Source organism: Clytia hemisphaerica, unplaced genomic scaffold, assembly GCF_902728285.1.
Source record: "Clytia hemisphaerica strain Z4C2 unplaced genomic scaffold, Clytia hemisphaerica genome assembly, whole genome shotgun sequence".
NCBI classification, from domain to species: Eukaryota; Metazoa; Cnidaria; class Hydrozoa; order Leptothecata; family Clytiidae; genus Clytia; species Clytia hemisphaerica.
In genome coordinates, this window is record NW_027103629.1 from 107,532 (window position 1) to 132,935 (window position 25,404).

Genomic DNA, 25,404 nt, shown 5'->3' on the forward strand with positions numbered 1-25,404 from the left:
TTAAATTAATTAAGTATTAATATTATTACTATTATTTGGATATGGAATGATTTTTACTGTAAACAATGTATGCATCTTTTAAGCTAATAACCCAACACTTTTACCTCCCTTAAAACTGTATTTTTCTTTTCTTCAGATCCAAGCCGAAAGCTGCTGAAGGAAGGAGCGTTACCGACATTGAATCTTGTGCCTTCTCATATGAACAAAATGGTGACGTCAGGCAGGCGCAAGCTCTCGACAAGTCCGAACACATTTTCCACATATATACCAACTAACGATAGAGTTTCTAGCGAAAGTACACCTTCAGACGAAATACCAGAAACAAGTAGGACCTCTCCTTCAAAACTTTGGACTGAAAGATATTCTAAAGGGACAAAAAGAACCAGGCAACCTGGACCTCCTCCACTAAAGCTAATCCACGGTGAAGAAGATTACATCAACAGACCTCCTCCCTTGGAGAAAATCCAAGATGAAAAACTTTATTCTGAAAGCGAAAACATGCGAGTGAATGTGAATAGTGAAGAATTTCAATACCGAAAACAAAGCGAAGGTGGAACTCTCAAAGAATTTTATTCAAGACGAAGCTCAGAAACTTTCTCACCCAGACCTGATATGCCACTGTTGATTCAAGACACTATTGCGATTCCAAGAGAGGAGACATGGAGATATGGACCACATCACACAACAACAACAACAACCACCACACAAACAAACACAATAGCTACCTCCCATTACACGCCTTATCCGTCGTACTCAAGAGGAGCGAGTAAGGGTAGAGGCGACAGACACTTCAAACATTACGAAACACTCAATCACACCCACCGTACAAAACCATACAATAGATGTGATCATACGCGAACACACCTTCACGACCACGACCACATCGAGATACACCACGAAGACTATTCGCGCAACGTTAAGAGACCACACTTAGATAAACAAATATATGAAGGAAATAGTAGTAACACGTACAAACGATCTGCTTCCATTGCTAATGGTTCTCAGTACAGATACACTTCACCAAGACACAGTAGTAGTGCCACAAACTCCTTCCATCGTGGAAAAGATCCTTATACCAAAAGACGTATGGAAGACCATTGCGCTTTGGAAGACGATGACGTAATCGTTCCCAGGAATTTTTACGGAAGCAATAGCAATGTTGAGGAAGACCAGTACCAACTAGATACAAGAACACATCATGATTTTGTTGACGTCATCTCAGTGGAAGAGAGCAAACAAAAGAAAAATCACCACAAAAATTCTGAGCCTCGACCGATGTCTCCGGTCTATAGTTACCTGTATGAACCTTGAGAAGTGATTGGTTCGTGCGTTCTCTTTCCATTCAGTTATTTAGTTCGATTATCTTTTATACCATTCACGATATTTTTAAATTACGCATCATTTTAAGTAAATCCATATTATTAAAAGTTTGTATCATAATTTTTTTACATACCACGCATTATTTCCAATGAAGTTTAAAATCAATTTAAAACGATTGCTTTCATCTCTCCACACTCAACCATTTTGGAAAAGTTCAAATACCTGTTTTTTCGTCCTTGTTGACAACTAAACCTTTCCTGATTTCAGAAAATTGATAACATAAGATAGATAATGAGTGATAAAACAGAGTGGGCGGCAGATACCACCATGGAAGACAGTCAGCCCAAAAGTGAATACGTGGACAACGATCAGGGTATGTTATTTCATCATTTATCACACAAAAATTCCACCTTATCACATTAATCAACATCTTTATTTAGTTCTTGATTTGAAAACGCTTCCAGATAGTGGGAGATCAGCTTCGGTATGTGTATGCTCTTTAGAATCTCATCAGTGTTGGCCATGAGACAGGAGTGTCTATGATATGTCAGTCTATCATTGATCGTGAAAGAAATAGATAATCATTGGTTTTGATTACTAAACAGTAAATCTGTGATTAAAGCAACTACCTACTTGCTGTCTCCCGAAAATTGATTTAGAATAAAACATGTTTCGAGAAGTATACCCACACACACGCCTAGGATTGATGTTTGTTATTGAAGCATAGCTCACTTTCATTTTAGTCAAAGAAGATATGGAAATGACACAAAATAGTACAGAAGAATCGAAGATAAATGGAGCGACTGGTCGAAAGAAACGCAAAACCAAATCTAAGTATTCCAACCTTGAAGATGATGACCTCGAAAAAATGTTGAAATGGAAAAATGGTATTGGCTTGTTGCCTGGTAGGAATCTCTGTCCATCGTATATAGAAATTGATTTGGAAAAGTAAAATGGGTATAATCGAAATATTATTACATAGTTCAAAGCCAAACTTAAGGGCTATGAGCTCTGACCATAGTGAATTTTTCATACTAGCAATGTACAAAATATAGATTTCTGCTTGATGTAGCCAACAAAACTATGGCATGTTATACATTTTCTGTTAGGCCAACTATTCCTGAATCTGAAAATTTAAAAATCGTAATTAAAAAAAGTTGATGAAGGAGAAAGTAAAAACTTTTGCAAAGAACGGTATTTCATCTATGAAGACCTTCCTTTCGGCGAAGAAAAAAATTTTTGAAAAAGAAATTGCGTTAAAAATGGTTTATGTATCAAACCAATAAAAAAATATTGTCGGAAAATTTTTGTACAACCTTCTTTATTTCAAAATCTTCTGTTTCCAAAGCGGTTTTTGACCGACTTTTGTAGTAAAACAGTTATAATTTTTGATACATCAATTTAGAAAATTTTATCGAAAAATTTCAAAAGTTCAATTATTTTTTGACAATTTAAAAGTAATTCGAAGGAAAAAAGTGAATTACCCATTGAAACTTTGTATTCTTAATTACTCTTGTTATTGTAAAGGCAATTTTTTATTAAAAACCAAAAACAAAAGTCTTATCTTAAGTCCCTTAACAAATTTTTCTGACTATGGTCAGAGCCCTTAAACACGATGTTTTTAATAGATAAATACTGAAACAGAGATGCTGCGTTAATCTCAACGTAAAATGGCTTTCATTTGACAGGAAGCAATTTGAAGTTTCGTAAATCCTTGACTGGCGAATTAGAGGTGATCACACCCCTCAGTGATGACGAGAATGGCGAAGGAACTGTCGATGATTTGAGCCAAGAAGTTGAAAAATTTACTACACGAAGAAATCGCAGAGGTAATCTTTTGATTCTCCCCCCCCCCCTCTGAAATTTAAGAATCCTCCTGATTGAAGCGCTCAAAGTTATAACTTACGAAGATAAGGGTGAATTTTCATCATTTGAGAATATTTGAGTAGTATTTTGAGTAAATTTGATTTAATACTCTTAACAGACAATGACTTGACTTCCTTCCAGTTTTAAAAGGTATTTGAAAATGTTGGAATGTGTAAACAGGAGAGGCAGAATGTGAAAATAAGAGATTTTGGTGAGATTTCTGCTTGCGTTTATTGCTTAAATTCTGTATCGATAAAATTTGCGTTTGTTTGAAGACAATGACCTAAGCATTTTTTTGTGTAATTTTGAAGGCTGAGGAATAATGCTAATGGGGCTGGGAGCTTTTCTGGCCAATTGTTTGTCTCCATCAACAGATCATTATGTATGCTAGTCGTTTGATGAGTGTTCAATCAGTTTTTTGTTGATTGACATTTGAGCTAGATATATTCAATTATAACTAATTAATCGTCATCATTCATTCCATGTGTAGTGTAGGAGAGAAAGAAAATTTTTACATTAGTTAGTAAATTACTGAACATGACAATTACTCAGTCCGATATGCTGCACTCGATCTTAATAAACACATGCACTTCCTGTTTTCATACACAGGGACCACTTCTCGACAAGGTACGCCCTCAGGAGATACACCCTGTTCCACCCCTCCGCCACTTGCTGGCTCAGACACCGTTAAAAGTGATTCAGCGAACACGCCGACAGAGAAACGAAACCGTAAAGACCGTAAAAAGAAGAAGTTTGCGGAAGATGAACTTTTGAAATGTGAAACGTGTGGTTGTTATGGATTGATCTCTGAATTCAGATCATCAGGTATGTGTCGCTCATTAAGCAATTGTGTTTGTATCCATTTTAGCTATGCTAAAACTTAGCACTTTATTGTCGTTTTTGCGTTAATTTGTTACGTCTCCATGTAGATAAATTGTTTTCACGATGATCTATCTCTTGAACACATCTTTCGGGCCGACAGCACACAATCAGAGAACGGAACACGGACGTCAGTAGCACTGGGAAGTCGTGACAAGAAAGAACCCTCTTTTTTTGTTTTAGGGCGTTTTTGCAGCCAACGTTGCGTAGGAGCGTATGCAAGCAAGCGGCGAACACAATTGATTCAACAGCAACTGGAAAGTGGCGAACGTCCACCCACCAAACAAACCAATAAAAAGAGTGGTGTCAAGAAAAAGAAGACGGAATCGAAGGTATTTTGTCGCATTTCTCCCTATCTATGGGAAGTCATTCTAATGGATCTACGATACAGGAGATTATGCAACTGATTCAAACTTTTGTACCTCACTTACCTGTATTTATATCGACCCTGCTGGTTTTATTTTTCTTGCGTCGACAGCGATATCTGCATATCTTACAGGTGCCAAGGTTGGAGGTTGCTTTCATTTTAACACTTAGATTTGATTTTATTCAGGATGGCACTCCATCGTCACCTTCCCTCAACAAAAACAAAAAACAAATCAAACAAGAGATAAAAGATGACTCCATATTATACTTTCAGACTGGTGAGTATGTTTTCCCTTATTCTTTTTTTTTGTCGATCGTTTTATTGAAAACTTGACCACTATAGTTAAAAGCGAAAGTTTTCCATGATTTCCCTCAAAATTCCTCAAATATTTTGGTGAGACTGCTATTGTATTTTCTATAAATTTTGAAGGACTTCAGAGAAAGTCGAGCTTCAAGATGACTCAAGAGGATTGGATAGTATAATTTATGATAAAATGACACAGAAAGGATTTATTTGTTTTATCTTTAGTTGGTCATCATACAGGATTCTGTTGGGAAACTTATTTGCAAATCACTGCAACAAAATCTGTTCCCGTTGAAGCCTTTTTCAAAGTAAGTGCATACAGTCAGAATCGTGATTACCATGCGTTTGTATATTCAATATCAAGCCTCCCTAATTTAATGATACTGATAAGTGTTTAATTTAAACTTCTGTTTGCCATCCAAGGAGTAAACCTCACAAAATACTCTGTATAATAATTCAATAGATCGAATTCGCTCCGAAATTGCCAAACTTGACTTTTCTTTCCGCTTTCTGTAGGAATATGATGAACAAGAAATTCTACCACAAAGCACGACCAATCAATTTGAACAAGGGATGAAATTAGAGTGCATTGACCCCAAACACCAATCGATCATATGTTGTTGTACAGTGGTGGAGGTGCAGGGCGCACGGCTGCGCTTGAACTTCGATGGTTGGCCAGCCAATTACGATTTCTGGATCAACTCTAACTCTTTCTTTTTGCATCCTTGCGGATGGTGCAGTAAAAATCAACAAAAATTACAGCCTCCTAAAGGTAATGGTGAGCGATATTCATATTGAAAATTTCTGGTGACATCTTTTTTTGTGAACTTCGAATGAGAAAGGCTTTTCTTGCTCGCTGGCTCCAAAAAATCTGATGTGTCTCAGAAATAAACTCTCAAAATTTCTTTTAGACATCGATCCCAAAGATTTTGAATGGAGCACCTACCTCATGAAAACACAGAGTAAAGCCGCCCCTGCGAACCTTTTTTTCGACACACCACCTGTATCTCGACATGCATTTCGTATCTCCATGAAACTAGAAGCTATCGATCGAAAGAACCCTGACTTAGTGTGTGTCGCATCCGTAGCGAATACTATAGGAGATCAGATTCTGATCCATTTTGATGAATGGGACGATTTATACGATTACTGGTGTCGTGAAGATAACCCTTACATTCACCCCATGGGATGGTGTCAGAAAAATCAAATCGCCCTCGTCCCACCTACAGGTAAGACTCGTGGAGTAGTATCCATGGCAACTTTCAAACTCTTACATCTTGTATCTTCTACGCAACGTTGAAACTTTCTGAGATATCAAACTAAACAGTTGTAGAGTGTCCTATATAGGCCTGGTGAACATCAGTCAATGATGAGCTTTGCTGGCAAAAACTGAATGCTACTAAAGAGATTGTTTTAAGTCTGTCAAAGTGCACCAGAATAAACATAATAGGGATCATCCTTCGCAAACCAAAAAGGAATTTACCGAATTTTCCCCATTATCAGCAGTTCATTGCATTACTGTTTCTTGTAGATGAAATGGTTGGCAAATTTGTATGGAAAGATTATCTGAATGACAGTGACTGTATCGCTGCCCCTGATGAGGTGTTTAAAGAGGTAACATTATACTCACAAAATCTAATTCCGATGCTTTGAACAAGGAACTTTTGTACTATTATTATTGTGGCTTTGTGTTTACTTTTCATAAACTCTCTTTTCTATCTTTCAACGTGTAGCCAAAAAAGCTATTATTCGTTATTGGAGATAAAATGGAAGTCATCGATCCACGCAACCCTACACTTTGTCGCGTAGCAACTGTCAACCGGGCGGAGGATTTCAAAGTGCAAATTCATTTTGATGGCTGGCCAAGCATGTATGATTGGTGGTTCGATTTTGATTCCATGGACTTGCATCCAGTGGGATGGTGTCAGAAGACTGGTCATGTGCTGGAACCACCTCCTTGTAAGTTCTTCCTTTTATTTATTTTCCGATCGGTTTGCATTTTATTTTTGCCAAAAATATTCTTTTCAAAAATTAGTCGAGTATGGCAGGCTTTTGGCATGGTATGGTTTAAACTTGATAGCAATATGAAAAGAGTTCTAGCCTCAAATTTCATTCAATTTCACTTTTCCATCGGAAGAGAAAATTACTTTCAAAATGGTTTACAAGACGAGATCAAAAGAATCAAGGATTTTTAAAGATTTCTAGTGAATTATGAAACTTTTGAAATGTTACCACTCTTTTCTATGTTTTGTCGTGTATTTCAGCGGGGCAAGATGCGACACCGCCATGTGGTATCCAAGGATGTCGCGGTGTCGGGCACATCAAAGGCGCCAAATACACAACACATCACACTTCTTTTGGCTGCCCATACACCTCACAAAACATCCACCGCACCACTTCTCCTGTCGTGGATCGCCTGGTGATGGATTCTGAAGAAGTATTCGCTGGCTCAACACCTTCCAATAAATCGAATGAAAATAGCCCTACTTCCACAGGTGAGTCATCCCTTTCAGGTTTACTGATTTAAAGTGGGTTGTGATATGGTTATTTATTTCTTTACCCGTAATGTCAATATCATGTCCGAGTCTCAATGTCTCTTGATCTTGAACACTATGATTATTCCCCAACTAGAATCTCCAAATATTTGAATCAAAGGAAAAATGATAGTCGTCGTGAGGAGAATCTTTAAAAAACATTTTCTTTTCTCTTTTTCAGTTTTCCCTGATTCAACAACAAATTACAAGTAAGTAAATCTCCTGCACCTCACCACTAGAAAGAAGTGATGATCCATCTCAGATCTCGCATTATTTCCAACAAGAATCGAAAATGAAAAAAGCATGATCAGATGTTTCTATTAAGTTATTACTTCTATCAGTGAAGGTAGCGATGCGCAGTAGTTTAAAGGCCATGTTTCCCACTCGGCGCTATGATGGTGCTGGTAAATGAGTGTTAACTCACCTGGGCCAACCCATGTCATTTGAGGGGAATTTGGTACAATACTCTGATACACGAGTGTGGGTGGGGAAGTATGCCAGACATTGGGGTTGTTATGATGACCAACATGGATAAAAACTTGTAAGATACATCATGGCTCTTATGTCACGAGCACAGGATCAACAATATCCGCTAAGCGAAATGATTTCTCTACCCAACTGTTCCGTAACTGGTCCTTGCCGTTCGCGTTGGCGAAGTTATTATTATAATGTTTAAGGCTTTTGAAATTTCCCTTATCTATTTCTTTTCCAGAAACATGGTAAAATCTAAAAAGGCTAAAGACAAATCGAACAAGTAAGGATGTGACTTCATCACCGATGATTTTTCATTTAGTTGCAATTTCTGTACATTTTTGTCCAGTCAACTCTCTCTATCTTATGTTTTCAAAGATGAAATATCCCCAGATTAACTAATTGTTGTCGATTTTCAACGTGGAGCATAAATGTTCACCGTAAATGAAAGCATTTCATTGGACAAGAGTTTCATTTTTTTAGGGGAATGAATCGCAAACGGAAAAGAAGGGGAAGTGATGAAGTTTCATCTTGTAAGTATTCCCTTTCGTGGGCTGTTGAAAACATCAATGTGATTGCATTTATTTAGAATTTTTCAAAGTGAATTTTGATTTCAAAACCTCTATCTTGAGAACAACCAGGAAGGCAAGATTGTTGGCTGACATTCCTCAGGGCTAGGTGCTTCGGGCTTTCAAAAGTGTACTTTAGGATTGTTGAAATAAAACGCTCTAAAGTGGAAAGATTTTTTGTGTGGACTTTATTTTGCTAAATTTTCGCTTCGAGAATACAGTTGTTTCAAGATTTGTTTATGCTCCTTTTTTGGCTATACCCGATACTTTTAACGGACTGCTGTCTCTTTGACCGGGAAATATTTTTCCAGGAATCAATTCTCAAGAGCTACCACGTGAAAAGGATAAACTGAAATAACACAGCCCGTCAACACTGACGCAGTAACACTTTTATTCAGTCACATTCTCAATGTGGGAAGGGGATCTGATCGCTGTACAAGATTGCTGAAATTCTAATCTTTTTAAACTGATGAAAACTACAATGGAATTTTATTTATTCTTTTTAGCCACCAATTTTCTGCACGAAGAACGAATAACAAAACATGAATACTCTCCTATGGACATCCCCAAAAAGATACGATCTACACATATCCCTGCTGGTCTTTATGGCAGAAATACCTACTTTGAAAGGAAAAGCCAAGCGATTCCGTGGAATACACAAGAAGTTGGTGAATTTTTATCTCGTATCGGTTATGCAGAATACGTACCCATCTTTAAAGATAATGTAAGTTTTTCCTGTTTCCCGTTTCCTTGGCGCATGTTTTATAGCTCCCATAGGTCTCTTACATTGCCTCTGTCCGAAAATGACATGTGGTATGTTTTGGCTATAGTGAGTTCCATTGGAAGAAGATAGGGACTATGGTTGGCAAGTTTACGTCATCTCCTACGATTCTACAAAACCGCCCGTGCTATAATAAGTTGCACGAATCCTTTAGAGGAAGCCAGCGGCCTACGCACATGTAAGATTCGTTGACCCCGAGCCGTTTTACACGACTCAGCATATTGAGCTTGCTACCTCTCTTTTTTTAGCAAATTGATGGTCAAGCATTGCTCTTGTTAAGTCAAGCTGATCTTGTCCATCACCTCAATCTCAAACTTGGTCCAGCTCTCAAAATCTATAGTGAAATATCCAAATTATAATATTATTCGTCAGCTTGACAGAGTTAAAATTTACTAATTATTTTTTGTACATATGTTTTATTTATATCAACAAATTAAATATGGATACTTTATTGAAACTATCAAATGGGACTTCAATGTATTTTGGACGGTTTCAAACATTCGTAATTAAAACCTGGGCTTTATTTTCATAGTTAGTACACCCAAGGAACTTAAAGTTTCTTTATTTTTCGCTATTTCTTCGATGAGGGGTGCCGTTGGGGGCATTTACTAGTACCTGCCCTCCCGGGCTCCCCAGAGTTTAAATTTTGAAAATCAATGGAGATTATCTATACCAATGAAAGTCCAGATTTTGAATACAAAAGGTTTTCGCTCATTTTCGTGCAAAAGTGGAGACTGCATTTAAGGTATTGTTGAATTGCCCAGGGTACTAGGTCAGCGAGGTGACGGGTATGCCCGAGCCAAAAATCGAAAATCGACCCTTAGAGTGAGGAAAAATTGGTGTTTTGGGGACCCTTAGGAGACGAGACTTTTTTTAAATTGTTATCGATTTTCACTCGATTTTTGTCCAAATTTTGGAAAACCACGACCCTTTGAGAGAGGAAATTTTGAATTTCTTCGTGATTTTTGTACCCTTTTGAGAAATTTCGAGGGTGTGAAAAAGGGACCCTTAGGGCTCGCACATACCCGGCACCCATTTTGCCTAAGTACCCCAGAAGGAGCCGGTGGAGATTTTTTTTAGAAATATGTGTTCTTAAATCCTCTTAAACCTTTCTAGGAAATTTTTATCGCACTATTTGTCTCCCTAAATTTATCACTACTTTATGGTTTAATATGTTCTAAAATCTAGGAACGGTTTGCCAAGATAAACTTGTAAGGCTTGTAAGATATTTGTTTTCTCCACGAAAATTAAAATATGTGTTCTGAAGCTTTCTAGGGTTACCTAGACAACAAAAGAACACGTTAGATGACCTTGATTATATACCCCTGTCCCCCTGTCCAGAACAGATCATTATTTCTAGCTGATTAATTTTCGAAGATCTGATCAGAACAGATAAAAATTTCTAGCTGAAACATACTCTCAGAACACATCGGAACAAAAGGTCGCTTCGCCGGCTGCTTTCGTAGCCCCCCCCGGCTTAAATTCACAATTTTAAAAACAAATTTTTGTAAATTTCAAAACTAAAAAGAGAAAGAGTGAGAAGCGACTAAGCTAAGAGAACTTCTCATGTTACAGTTTTATAGCTATCTTCACTCTCCCCCGTAGATAATTTTTGCTTTGCAACCTTTGGACCTTCCTTGTTCCACATTCCTGCAAACCAAAGTCTGAGAAAAAGCTCGAGACCTCCTCTATAAAATTTGATCATTACAAATCAACAAGAGCAGCAAACTGGTAAGAGTAGCATTATTAGCCTGTTGGCATATTAGTAGCATATTTACATTTTAGATTATCTTTTCTGATTATATTATAATTTCAAGCACCTTCCAGATGAGTGACAGTTTTGCAAACTTGACTGCTTCGACTGACACACACCCCTTTTTCTTTTTTTATAAACCAGGAGACTCACCCACTTGATACGATCAATAACTTTTTCCAATTTATGACTAAACAATAATCAATCGATTGTTTAGATATCAATTGATTCCGATAATCGATAGGTATTCAAGACAATATCTAAATTTTTTGGATCAATTGGCTATTTGCTCTCTACTGGCTTTATTATCGAGTATGATTATAGTCCTTCATCTTTTTTAGAGTCGATCTATACCTAGCCAATTGAGCTTCCCTTATAAAAATCCCAATTATATTGTCTATTAATTATAGGACCCTGCCGACGCACCGGACTGTCCGGTGTATTTGTCAGGTGGCAGAAAGTATCCTTTCGCTACACCGGACGCAATAAGTCCGGCGTCAGTCCGGTGTTGCATACGGGGAATTCTGGCCGCCGGACATTTATGTTTTGATTGTCCGGTGGAAAAAAGTATGCTTTTTCGACACCGGACAACCGACTTCCTTTAGTCCGGTGTAGAGATGGTCCGGTGGTAAAAAATTCTCATTTTACACCGGACTTTCACGTGTCCGGTGTTCGCTAAGTCCGGTGCGTCGGCAGGGTCCTTTAATTATCAGAATCAATCCAAATCCTATTCATCGATTAGTTATCAATTGGTTATTGAAGGACCCTGCCGACGCACCGGACTGTCCGGTGTATTTGTCCGGTGGCAAAAAGTATCCTTTCGCTACACCGGACGCAATAAGTCCGGTGTCAGTCCGGTGTTGCATACAGGGAATTTTGGACGCCGGACATTTATGAAACAAAAAATTAAAAAACACAGGACGCACTGGACTGGTCATATCCGGTGTTTTGATTGTCCGGTGGGAAAAAATATCCTTCTCCGACATCGGACATCCGACTTCCTTAAGTCCGGTGGTAAAAAAAATTCTCTTTTACACCGGATTTTCGCGTGTCCGGTGTTCGTTAAGTCTGGTGCGTCGGCAGGGTCCTGTTATTGATTTGAAAAGATTATCAATTTATCGAAGTGGGAGAGTCTATCTGGTATAAACCTTTTTTTTAGCAGGACAGAAAGGCTATTGGTGCAGTGCCCCAGCAGTGCCGGGCACTCTCATATCCATGCAGGTTCCACTTTTGAGAGAGTTCCTTCAATACCGTGAAGTCGGGTAACTTGCATCAGTGGAGGGAGAGGCGAAACTTGCACAGCCATTAAACGACTGACCAATCAAAGCAGCAAAATTTCAAAACAAAAGTACTACACAGAGCTCCGCCAGGTCATTAATTTGAGGGCTAGAGCTATGCATATTAGCCTCCACTGATGCAAGTTACCCGATCTCACGGTAGTTGTTTGGTGGGAAAATGCGACAGTCTTTTGAATAACTAACTAAATATTACTCCAGCAGAAATGTTTTTAATGATAACTGATGATAACGTCATCTTGTGTTTCTTATTTGAATTTAGACATTTTTATATAGATTGACATAAAAAAGATCACAAATCATAAAATATGTGCACATGTAGAAAGGCGTCATCGGCACTTTTTTGAGCTCTCTGTTTAAGCTAATAAGACAGTGAAAAGGTGCTATGAAAGAATTCCACAAAAATGTTTTTTCTAAGACAGTTTCTACTTTAGAGTTAAATCAGACCAGATGGCTCAGATCAGTTATATACAGATTTACCTACATAGCAATAGTTTCAATATTCCTCTGATGTTTCTATTTTTCCAAAAACGAAAACTTTTCTTCTTACACCCCTGCCTCAGGCAGTTAGACACACTAGCGTCCCGCCGAAATGCGTATCAAAGATTAATGCTGCGAAAGCGCTATATCGTTTACCTGACTCTTAAGGAAAAAAATGTGTCACAAAAATTCTAAAGGGATTCATGAAAAAATAACACGGCGCTTTTTAATGAAATTAACTCTCAAAAACTATGAGAAATTGCTTAAAATTTGAGAACTAATTTGAAGATCAACTTCCCAAGAAAAAGATCTATGGGGGAGACAGAACCCACCTAGCTAAATCCGCGCACTGCCAGATAGGCTATTTCCTGGAAATTTTGCCGGACCTCAAACACTGACCCATTCACATGTGCAAAATTGTTTTTACTTGGCGTTTAACCCTATTCGAACTAGGGGGGGTTCTTTCTGTTCGGAGTTCAAACTATTGGTAATAGCTCCTGAAATAATAGAGCTTTTGCCTTGAAATTTTCTGTAAATTCCTAGCTTTTATTTCAGCTTCAAAATAAAAAAAAAATTGACACCTAAAAATTTTCACACCTTGTGTATGATGACATTTCTGACAATAAGGTGTCACAAAAATTGACACTTTTCCAATACAAATTTATTTTTAATGTCAAATATATCGTTTAAACCGTAATTTATTGAATATTTAGGATAAAATAAGCATTTTAAACTCGGACAACTTTTTTCTAAAGATTTTGTTAGAATACAATAGCTATTTATAAGAACAAAGGAAATTTTCGGTTTTTGCTCACTTTGGGCATGATGAGTGACGTCATCAAAATTTTTTTGTCAAAAGTTACCTTACGTGACAAAGATCTTGTGTGCCAAATTTCATCCAAAAAGACCCACTAGATCAAAAGTTAAGGGGTGGTACAGGAAAAGTCCCCACCCCCCCCTAGTTCTGAGCCCCTAAAAGCCTAGGTTGAATAGGGTTAAACAAGGCCTTAAAAATCAAAGCGCTGTCTAATTTTGGTTGGTGGATTTTGGCTGTGGCACGTTTTATATTGTTTCAAACCTTCAAGTTTTAATTAATTGTTTTGCAAACTTGATTCAGGTAACTCTCATCCTTGTTGTTGCAAATACATCCTGTAGATGACTGATGTTGTTTTTTCTGAAAGCTTGATTTCCTAGTGTGACTAACTGTCAGGTACAACTACAGTGCATTTTACCCAATGTTTCTGACCCTTGCAGTTGTAGTGTAGTTTGATATCAAATCTTATTTCTTTGAGGGCACCTGAAAATGAGCCCAAGATGTTGACACAGTGTTCAAAACAAATCAAAATGGGTGCAACTGAAAACTACCTTAATGGTATTAAATTTCGCGTGTTACAAAATTTTTACGTGTGTTGAATTTCGCAATTGTCAATTTCTGGAAATTTTCATGTGTATTAAATTTCCCGATTCACTACATTGGGCATTTTCAAGAAGTAGGAATAAAGAAAGATGACTAATTTTGCTTAAAAAACATATTGGGTGTAAACATATCAAAGATAGTAACAAAACTAGTGACAAAAATAGTAACCAACAAAAAAATTCGCCATTTTCTGTCTATTTAAAAAGTTTTAGCGTGTATTTAATTTCGCGATGTTGAATTTTTGAAAAATTTAAACGACAGAATTAAATTTCACGAAATTTGACCTAAAAAATTACAAAATAAAGTACCCGCAAAATTAATGACCATTAAGGTATAAAGATACATCAGATTTTTACTGTCAGACTTCCAATTCAGCAGTCTTAAAAACACCCTTAAAGTGTATCCAACTAAAAAAAAGGGTCTCAAAAAACCTACTCTTAAGGGTGGCACATGCCGTTTGTCAGATCATGAGTGCCCTCCTCCCCCAGGTGAGGCTTTCAGCAAAACTAACAAACGAGAAATAGAATTTCTATTCTTCTGCAAGTAGCACAATTCTTTTCTGACTATAGTTTTTTGCTCAACCTCTATAATCTCTTGTACTTTCCAAGGAAAATCAACCAATATAATACATCCAAAAATCAATCAATCAATACAACCAATCCAATTTCTTGTATTTTCCAAGGAAAATTGCTTATAATGTTCCAAGAGATTAACTAAATTATTTCTCCAGTTTTCTAACTAATTTCTCCAGCATAAATTTTTCTAATGGCACTTTTGATTCTTTCAAAAAGATTCTACCATTCTTTGCCTTTTTTTTAAGACAGTGATTTTTGTAGAAAAGTATCAGAAATTTTCTTGTAGATAATTTTCTTTAAAAATTTGAATTATGTTAATATTTTTTCCCTTGAAAAATACAACAAATTGTATTGGTTGACTTCCTTGAAAAGTACAAGAATTTGCTTGTAGGTTGGGATCATGTGCAGTTTACGGTGCCCATGGTCAAATTGTTGTCCAGTGGGTTTCACTAGTCCAGTTGTAATCAACGTCTGTAATTTTTGAGGGACTTCTAATTCTGAAGATTTGTGAGAAATAACTTTGGTATACAATTGTATAAAATATGATCTCTCGCTTACCAGGCTCCTTTTGTTGAGCGCTATCTAATATTTTTACGTGTAAAAATGAAATACAGGATTTCTCATGTTAATGATAAAAAATATATCATTACTCATTTTCCTTGAAAATAGTGAGAGCCACTATGTTCTGAAAACATCCTTCGTGTGCACAGAGTTGTTAAAAGCAAACTAACTTTTTTAAATGATCAATTAGGTCCATAAGATCACAAAAACGAGTGGTGAGAAAAATTTTGAACATTTTGCTGGTCCCCATGTGACGTCATCACTTTTGCTGGGGCTTGAAAATGAAAGTGAAAATCAGAAGCTCATATATGGCTCAAATGAAAGATATTTACCTAAGGATTCCAAAAAATATCATAACATATACCTGAAAATCAATATTTGAGAAGCTATAAAGGAAAATAACCCAAAAAATGACGTCATCGATGACGTCATCAATAATCAAAAAATCGTCAAAATCGAAAAATTTTTGTTTCGTTTGAAAGAGTACCATCTAGTGAACAAAAAATATTACTACAAAAAAATCTGAATTTCTCCTTATAAGCCCCTTTCAGCAAATTTGTAATTCATTGAATTTGCCTGCGAACGGTTAGCTTCGGGCACGCCCAAGAATCTTTAAAAAGCTTGAGAGTCAAGTCAAACGCATTTCACAGCTTAATTTCCTATCAAGTGAAATTCAAGATTTTCCGTAGTAATATTTTTTGTTCCCAAGAAAGTCCTCTTTCAAATTAAACAAAATTTTTTCGATTTCGATGATTTTTTAATTGCCGATGACGTCATCGATGACGTCATTTTTTGACGAAAAACAAAAAATGTGTTCATCTAATTTTCCTTGGAAAATACAAGAAAGTTTACAGTTGATTTTCCTTAAAAGTATAATGCATTTTCTTTGCATAGTTTTTCTTGGAAAATACAGGAAAATATTTTAATTTATGTAACTTTCAATGGGTTGTTCCATAATATTTCCTTACAGAGAGGTGGAAGAACCTTTTCAAGTCAAAACAATTCTTAAAAATGACAAAATTTATTGCAAAAGACCCTTGGAAAAAATTATTTTCATGTCTTTAAGTGAGGGTGGGCGAACTAAAATCAGTCGTTCACCCCCCCTTGGAAATTTTTAAGAAACACTTCTTTTGACTCCCTGGAAATTCTTCTTGGATTACCCACTGGAAATGTTCGTCCACCCCCCTGAATGGTTATAAAATGGAATGGGTCAATATAACCAGAAAATATTATTGTTCATTTCCCTTGACAAATACAAGAATTTGCTTTAGGTTGTTTCCCTTGCCAAATACAAGAAATGTGATGTGTGTAATCTAATTTCACTTGGAAAATACAAAAAATTGTTTACGCTAATTATTAATAGTTATTAATATTATTAATAGCAATGCCCACCATCAAGTGTGTTCCAATTTTCAATGAAATTGATTTTTGAAGCCGGAACTATTCAAAAATCGCCGGAACAACCTATTTTCGCCAGAAAGACAGTATTTGTTGAATTTCTCGAGCTGTACTTTATATTTTTTTATGAAATTTTGCACACTGATGCAAAATGACAATACCTAAAATGAAACGGAGCCAGATTTTCAAAAAACATTTTTTTCCAGCCGCCGGAAAAACTGTTTTTTTAGCATTTTCTCGAGATTTTATCATTAGTATTTTCTGATTTTTTGCAAAAAGATGCGTATTCGCAATGCTCAAAACATGGCTGAGTCCGATTTTTGAGAACAATTTTTTTCTGGCCGAAAATCGCCGTTTTTCTGGATTTTATTGGACTTTTTCTTTACAATTGGTTGTTTTTTTCATTCAAAAAAATTATTATTAGCAATATGCCCACCATCAAGTATGTTCCAATTTTCGATGAAATTGATTTTTGAAGCCGGAACTATTCAAAAATTGCCGGAACAACCTATTTTCGCCGGAAAGACAGTATTTCTTGAATTTCTCGAGCTGTACTTTATATTTTTTAATGAACTTTTGCACACTGATGCAAAATGACAATACCTAAAATGTGACCGAGCCCGATTTTCGAAAAACATTTTTTTCGGCCCAAAATGCTGGAAATATGCCGGAAAATCCATTTTTTTTTGACATTTTCTCAAATTTTCATCCTTATTTTTCTATGATTTTTTGCAGAATGATGCGTATTCGCAATGCTCAAAACATGACCGAGTTCGATTTTTGAGAAAATGTTTTTTTCCGGCCAAAAAAGCCGGAAATTTCCGTTTTTGCAGATTTTCATTGGATTTTTTTCGTTTAATGTCTTTGTTTTTTTCAAACAAAAACATGATTTATAAGAATGTCCACGATTAAGCATGGTTCAATTTTCAATGAAACTGATTTTGGTACAGGAACTTTCTAAAAATTGACAGAACAGCCGAGAATCGCCAGATTCCATGAATTTCTCGAGTTGTTCTTGTATTATTCTGCATTTTCATACTATTGTTCTCATTTTTCAATTTTCTTATTACATCAATCTTCAGGTAGGTCCATTCAGCATGTAGCTTGTTAAATTTGTCATTCTTTTTGGACCTACCGGGAGGTCCTTTAATTTGACCGTTGTCCGTTCGTCTGTTACAAGCTTTTCTCGGGATTGGCTCATTAGTTTTTTTTAATTTTTTGCACAATGATACAAAATGGCAATGCCTGAAAAGTGACGGAGCCCGATTTTTGAAAAAAAATTTTGGGGGGCAAATTTGGGCCAAAAACTACCTAAAAATAAGGTTTTTTGGACTTTGTGAAAAATTGCTTCATTAGTTTTTCCTGATTTTTGGCAGAAAGATAGAGTGCAAGGTACCCTAAAATGTGGCTGAAGTAATCTTTCTCGGAAAATTTTTTTTCGTCGTCAAATACGGATTTTCGCAAATTTGGGGCCAAAAACTACCTAAAAATAAGGTTTTTTGGACTTGGTGCAAAATTGCTTCATTAGTTTTTCCTGATTTTTGGCAGAAAGATAGAGTGCAAGGTAGCCTAAAATGTGGCTGAAGTAATTTTTCTCGGAAAATTTTTTTTCGTCGTCAAATACGGATTTTCGCTTTTTTGGGGAAATTCCCTTTTACCATTTTCCTGTTAGCAGCTTTTCTCGGGATTGGCTCATTAGTTTTTTTCAATTTTTTGCACAATGATACAAAATAGCAATGCCTGAAAAGTGACTGAGCCCGATTTTTGAAAAAAAAATTTTGGGGGCAAATTTGGGCCAAAAACTACCTAAAAATAAGGTTTTTTGGACTTTGTGCAAAATTGCTTCATTAGTTTTTCCTGATTTTTGGCAGAAAGATAGAGTGCAAGGTACCCTAAAATGTGGCTGAAGTAATTTTTCTCGGAAAATTTTTTTTCGTCGTCAAATACGGATTTTCGCAAATTTGGGCCAAAAACTACCTAAAAATAAGGTTTTTTGGACTTGGTGCAAAATTGCTTCATTAGTTTTTCCTGATTTTTGGCAGAAAAATAGAGTGCAAGGCACCCTAAAATGTGGCTGAAGTAATTTTTCACGGAAAATTTTTTTTCGTCATAAAATTTTCAAAAAAAGACGACCAGGTTACAATGATAAAAGAAAATAAATCAGACGTTTTTGCATTGTTCTAAAACTTATTGTGTTTGCTCAATACCAATAGTAAAATGTAGAACACCTACTTTTATCTGATTTTGATTAACAGGTAGGTCCATTCAGCATGTTGCTTGTTATCTCTTTTAAGTAAATGCGGGATTCTTATTAAGATTCACTCCCTCTCTACTTTGCATATGTTATCACATGATAACGAGTGCAATTCGAATATAATTGCACGAGTGATTTTTTTGTTATTAATTTTCCGAGTCCTAAAGGACGAGGAAAATTCGAAACAAAAAAATCACGAGTGCAATTTTCGAATTGTACGAGTTATTATGTGATTACAAGCTAATCGCACAATGGCTTTCACTACTTTTTCCCAGTTAGGAAAGTAAATTACAGAAATTACACTGAGAGTTTTATATTTTTCTCTTCTCTCTGTGTCTTTCTTTTATTGTTGTTTATTGATTTTCTTTCTCACAAAATAAATTCGAATGCAATCAAAACCTTCGTTGTAAAAAAAATGTAAGCAAAAACATTAAAATCAATTTTGTAAACATTGGTAAAGAGTGTGATTAACGATTAATTGCTCTCTACAGAATGCTAATAACAATTAATTGCTCTCTTTGAGGGCGCGCCAAATAAGAAAAAATAACCCATCGTGCGATTAGTATATGTAATCACATGATAACGAGTGCAATTCGAATATAATTGCACGAGTGATTTTTTTGTTATTAATTTTCTGAGTCCGAAAGGACGAGGAAAATTCGAAACAAAAAAAGTCACGAGTGCAATTTTCGAATTGTACGAGTTATTATGTGATTACGAGCTAATCGCACAATGGCTTTCACTACTTTTATCCCAGCTAGGAAAGTAAATTACGGAAATTACACTGAGAGTTTTATATCTTTATCTTCTCTTTATGTCTTTCTTTTATTGTTGTTTATAGATTTTCTTTCTCACAAAATAAATTTCGAATGCAATTAAAACGTTCGATGCAAAAAAAATGTAAGAAAAAACATTAAAATCAATTTTGTAAACATTGGCTCGGCATTGGAGTGTGATTAACGATTAATTGCTCTCTGCAGGATGCAATTAACGATTAATTGCTCTCTTTGAGGGCGTGCCAAATAAGAAAAAATAACCCATCGTGCGATTAAGTTGCAAGCAGAAAATTATAAAAGGACCTCTATTTTGAATGCATTTATGGCTTTTGAGTAACAACATTACTTAATAGAGATACTACTTATTGCCCTTGTATCATTTGTAATTTGAGACCAAAATAAAGTAAGACATAACTTAGTTAATCACAATCCTTTATTACTCAAGTCTTAAAAATTATTTAAAATCTTTTTACTTTAATGATAATCTGCTCAGATAAATGCTTAATATTAATGATTTGTCTCTACTTTTTCCATTAGTTACTATTAAAACATATCTAAGTTTGTCCTAAAATTCGTTTTAAGGAGCTACTCTATGTTTTATAGTGAGTTGATAGTTTAGAATGAATGAACTCCTCAAACATTAATCAAGGATACTTCAATGTTGTGCATATTTCCTATAGTATTCAACCAATGGCGAAACCCTATTCATGATTTTGTACCATTCTAAAATCACTGTTCCAGGTATTGGAGACTCTTATAAGTTAAAAGATAGGTCCAGTGGAGGAGGGGTAGGATTTGTAGAAAATCAGCTCGTATACTTGTGTTTATCAAGTCCAAAGATATACATCTCCCGTATTTTTTGTGTGAAGGATCAGAGCCTGACTGTTAAACAATACAGTCCTGTATTTCTGAAGGACTGATATTCTTGCCTTTTAGAAACTAAATATTCCAGGAAAGAAAATGGTTTGAGCTTTAGAACTTTGGAAAATAGAAAATTTCTAATGAGCTTATTTATCAGTCAAAATTTTCTGATATATCGTGCTTGAAATAGAGTTGTTCTATTTCGAAGTCATGTTTTTTTCATGTTATTTTCTGTGTTTTATATCCACAGGTAGATGAGTTCTTGTCATTGCAATTATAATTTACAAACAAAATTCATCCGACACGTGCGACGAAATTCGAGAATGTATCACTTAGCAAGCTGCTTGGCAGCAGCTGCCATCGGACAAAAATATTTTGATCTTCCATGGTTAACTGCATTAGCCGGCGGTGCTGCCGCATATATTCTCACTGGAGGTTGGAAATGGGTACGCTTGTTTTATCTGACTATCGGTAGAGATCTGCAACTTGGAAAAGTATTCATTGGTGTAGAAATGTTTATCCGTAATCTATCCAAGAATAACATGGTCGTAGCTGATGTCTTCTCCGAAACTGCAAAGAAATTTCCCAACAAACCAGCATTCGTTTCAGTTGATACAGGAGCCTCCATGACCTACCAGGAAGCAGAAGAATTCAGTAACAAGATTGCAAACATTTTCCAAGAAGCTGGCTATAAGAAGGGTGATGTAGTTGCTTTATTGATGGAGAATTGCATCGAATACATCCCGATTTGGATCGGATTGACTAGAATTGGTGTCACTGTATCTCTTTTGAATTACAACGTCAAAGGGGAAGGCTTAAAACACTGTATCACAGTGGCTGATTGTAAAGCTGTTATCTATAGCCCAACACTTGAAGGCTCTTTGAAGGACATCGAATCTTCTTTGGGAAACATGAAATACTACATGTTTGCAGATAGTGCTGGTGAACTAGATCGAGCACAAAGTTTGAAGAAGTTGATGAATTCTGCATCTTCTTACGCTCCAAGCAGACATGCACCACTCTCAATCACCGATAAAATGTTGTTCATTTACACATCGGGTACCACTGGATTACCTAAAGCTGCTGTCATCCGAGGTACAAGATTCACATTCATGAGCTATGCGGTCGCCCATGCTATCGGAGCGAAAGCGGACGATGTTCTTTACAATACTTTACCACTTTATCACAGCAATGGCGGTATTGGGCTTGCTGGACAAATCCTTTACACTGGCAGTACTTTGGTTATCCGTAAGAAGTTTTCAGCAAGTCGATTCTTTGAAGATTGTTATAAACACGATGCGACTATCGTCAACTACATCGGAGAGACATGCCGGTATCTTCTATCCACGCCACCAGGAGAATTCGACCGCAAACACAAAGTTCGAATTGCTACAGGAAACGGCCTACGACCTTCCATTTGGGACGACTTCAAAGATCGCTTCAACATTGGTATGATTGCGGAATTTTATGGTGCCACGGAGGGCAATGCAAACATGATCAATAACACTGGCAAAAGTGGAGCTGTTGGATATAATTCTGTTCTCTTCCCTTTCGTTTACCCAATCAAGATTGTCCGTATCGATAAAGAAACTGGTATGAAGATTTTTTAAATTAACGCCGGACTAATTACAGAAATCCAAAACACAATTGCAATGTTGCTTTTGTCACTTAAATCTTTTAGTCTTCAACTTCAACTTTTCAATCAGATTTTCTTCTCCATTTCGGATACCTGATTATTTTCTTATGACCTTCTTCTTAACTCTTATCAGGTGCTTTACTTCGAGGACCAGACGGTTTGGCCATTCCATGTGGGCCAGGAGAGATAGGGGAACTAGTGGGTAAAGTAAAAACAGACGCCATACATCAATTCGATGGATATGTTAACCAAACCGCCACTAAGAAAAAGATCGCGTACGACGTCTTCAAGAAAGGAGATTCAGCTTTCATGACCGGAGATGTTTTGTACCAAGATGAATTGGGATATTATTTCTTCCAGGATCGTATGGGAGATACCTTTAGGTTAGTAGCACTCTTCTCTTTTACACTAAAGATCATGTACCTAGCAATCTCTTTATTTATCTTTATCTACATTGAATCAACTATTAACAAGTCGACTTTAAGCCGAAAATTTCGCCTATTATGTGAAAAATAAGTTGAAGTTAAGTTAAGGTTCATAAAAATGCGAATCGCTTTAATAACGATACAATCCGTTGAAAATGATAAAAAATGAAGAGCTTTGGTATTTTGACTATATACTTGTATTCTTTTTATTAGAACGATGAGGCTTTAAATTGCCAATTTCACCCTAATAATAACATGATCAGAACAATTTGAGGCTCAAAGTGCCAAAAAAATGAGAACAGCCGAGCCTCATCAAAAACTTACTAGTTCTTATTAAAAAAAAGCGTATTATAATTAGGATAAGAAGAAGAAAAATTTTACAATCAATATCCATTAGGTTTGTTTCAATTCAATCTTATGTTAACTTTCAACATGCGCGTTATCTTTTAACAGATGGAAAGGAGAGAACGTGTCCACCAATGAAGTTGAAGGAGTGATCAGTAAAGCATTGGAATTGAGCGATGTTTGCGTTTACGGTGTCGACGTTGATGGTGTGGAAGGAAAAGCTGGTATGGTCATCATGTCCGACCCTGAACGAAAGGTAAGATACATTGAGTCTGCTTTCTCCCATCTGATTCTGGCTAGTCCAAGTTTTATCAGAGAAAATCGTAAAAAATTCGAAAAAAAACAAGGTGTAAAAGAAAAGAGCTTTATGCGTTGCTATAAAGTTTTGGAAAAATAATAAAATTACTTTCTAAAGTATTAAAGTATTAAAACATTTTTCCAAAGATAGAAGAAAAAGCAGTGAAAGTGAGATTAATTTTAGATGATCGTTAACGAGGTGTAATAAAAAACCCTTTTTTCCACAAAATAAGAGCTCATAAAATACCATTATTCAGATGATAAGGGATGAGCTATACCAGAATCAAAGATAGATTTCACTATCGCCCCCTTTTATGTTTCAGGTCAAGATCGAAGATGTGTACCGCCTTATAAGTCGTTCATTACCTGCTTACGCATGCCCCATTTTCCTTCGTATCACGACTGGCGACCTGGAGAAAACGTCAACGTACAAATACAAGAAAGTGAAATTACGCGAGCAATTTTATGATCCCTCGTTGTGTGGAAGCGATGAATTGTTTTATTTCAATGGAAAGGAAAAGACATTCTTACCCATCACTTCCGATGCTTTTGCCCAAATTAAAAATCGGGAAATTCGATTTTAGGTCTTTTTTTATCCGCGATAGTTTTTTTACATGTTGTGCAGTAAAGGGATTTTTTTATCAATTGCATTTTTGTTAACCTTTGTTATATTTTTTTGTATTTAGTATTTTATATCACCATGTTAATCCTGGAAAATTCATGAATATCACCGTTAACTCAAGTTTTGGTTTGAAATACTGTTAATTAAAAAATGTAGTAAATGACCAGTTTGCAATGATTATTTAATTCTTTTGAAAGTGGAACATACACAATCGGTGATATTCAAGGATTAAATTTTTTTTTTTTGAATACATCTTTTCGACCGTAGCCGCCGGTTGCCGCGCGGGCATTTTTTTTTCCACCCTAAAACCGTCCCAGTCTTTTTTCGCACCTATAGACAAAAAAAAAAAGACGGGGACGGTTTTAGGGTGGTAAAACGGACCAAAAATACCTGCGCGGCAATTGGCGGCTACGCTCGAAAAGGTATATTTTATAATGGGAAAAATATAAATGAAAATATAAAGATCCAGCATGAATTAATTGAAGTCTGTCTCACAATAATTTACAGCAGAGAGAAAGGATAGGGTATTTAATTTGCATCGGTGGTTTACGGTGGTAAAAAAATTTATTAATAAGCAAAAAAAAGCAATCTGTAAATAAAAGCCCTAAAATAGCACAAATTTGAAGAAAAAAATTAAATGAATCGACTTTTTCGTAATGTACAGTATAACCATGAAGATAATAAAAAGAGACGTCAACGCCTTTTATTCTATTCTGTCTTAAATGTACTAACACACTTTGTAATACCTGACACAATTTGTATTACACCTTGACGCACTTTGCAATAAAAACTGACACACTTTGCAATAATTGATCAGTCATACTTTGTAATAAAAATCAACGCACTTTGTAATACGAAAAACTGACACACTTTGTAATAAAACATACATTCAAATCAGCGAAACCGGATCTTCCGCAAAAAGAAGATTTTTTGTACCTTTAGAAACAAACCCTTCCCAATCTCATTCAGGGTATATCGGGAAAAATAGCGGAGAAGTGACTAGATTTTTAGTGCAGAAATGGGAAACTTATAACAAAACTACGGTAGGGTAGGTAAACCACTGCTCGACCCTGCCAGTGCCACCCACCGGGGGAGGAAGCTCTGAAAAAGAACCCTTTAAGGGCCGCACGTACTGTAGGTCATTTACCTTGAATGCCTCGGGCCCTGGCCCTACCAACTCGTGTTCGCGATACACAGGGCTGCTAGAGTGTATAGTCAGTCTATATAATAATACTCGTCGTACGACTCGATGGAGCTAATGTTGGTCGGAATCTAGACTAGAGTCTACTTCTGGCTGAACTTTGCTTTTTGATAATTTTTGATGACGCTGAGTCCAGTGAAGAAGGAGCGTTTGGCGAGGTCGCCATTTTGAAAAAGAATATTTAAAATCCAAATAACAAAAAAACTACTTGGACTTATATAATCAAAAATGAGAAACAAACATCAATAACAGATTTGCAATCCCTTATTCTCAAATAAAAACATTGCACTGTTTTTACCTTCCAAAAACAACTAAGATCTGGCGGACTGTTTTACAGTCCGCCTAAGCAAAAGCATCGGGCCACTTAATCGCGCCATCCAGTAGTCTATCAAAAAGCTTTAAGTGGACCCTGGGCTAG

At 36.2% G+C, this 25,404-nt stretch overlaps 3 protein-coding genes across 4 annotated transcripts in view; all 3 read left to right on the top strand.

Moving 5' to 3' along the window:
• Positions 1 to 1,477, top strand: part of LOC136802556 (uncharacterized) — a 33,501-nt gene extending 32,024 nt beyond the window's left edge. The window contains exon 4 of one of the 2 annotated variants that reach the window (XM_067059293.1): positions 137 to 1,477. In XM_067059293.1, coding sequence (XP_066915394.1) covers positions 137 to 1,311 — 1,175 coding nt within the window. In that variant the 3' untranslated portion in view covers positions 1,312 to 1,477. The remainder of the gene's footprint in view (positions 1 to 136) is intronic. The other variant, XM_067059292.1, reaches the window with a different exon arrangement.
• Positions 1,478 to 1,587: 110 nt separating this feature from the next.
• On the top strand, positions 1,588 to 9,547 carry LOC136802557 (lethal(3)malignant brain tumor-like protein 4). Its single transcript, XM_067059294.1, has 17 exons — positions 1,588 to 1,693; positions 2,064 to 2,225; positions 3,009 to 3,149; positions 3,796 to 4,011; positions 4,249 to 4,397; positions 4,619 to 4,709; positions 4,961 to 5,043; positions 5,252 to 5,507; positions 5,647 to 5,964; positions 6,267 to 6,349; positions 6,469 to 6,694; positions 7,000 to 7,230; positions 7,451 to 7,478; positions 7,982 to 8,023; positions 8,224 to 8,273; positions 8,816 to 9,033; positions 9,339 to 9,547. The coding sequence occupies exons 1-17, from the start codon at positions 1,612 to 1,614 to the stop codon at positions 9,447 to 9,449; spliced, it is 2,487 nt and encodes an 828-aa protein (XP_066915395.1). The 5' UTR covers positions 1,588 to 1,611; the 3' UTR covers positions 9,450 to 9,547.
• Positions 9,548 to 10,744: 1,197 nt separating this feature from the next.
• LOC136802558 (long-chain fatty acid transport protein 4-like) lies at positions 10,745 to 24,264 on the top strand. The gene is made up of 5 exons (XM_067059295.1): positions 10,745 to 10,821; positions 20,711 to 22,053; positions 22,230 to 22,479; positions 22,975 to 23,122; positions 23,487 to 24,264. The coding sequence occupies exons 2-5, from the start codon at positions 20,715 to 20,717 to the stop codon at positions 23,745 to 23,747; spliced, it is 1,998 nt and encodes a 665-aa protein (XP_066915396.1). The 5' UTR covers positions 10,745 to 10,821; positions 20,711 to 20,714; the 3' UTR covers positions 23,748 to 24,264.
• Positions 24,265 to 25,404: the final 1,140 nt, after the last annotated feature.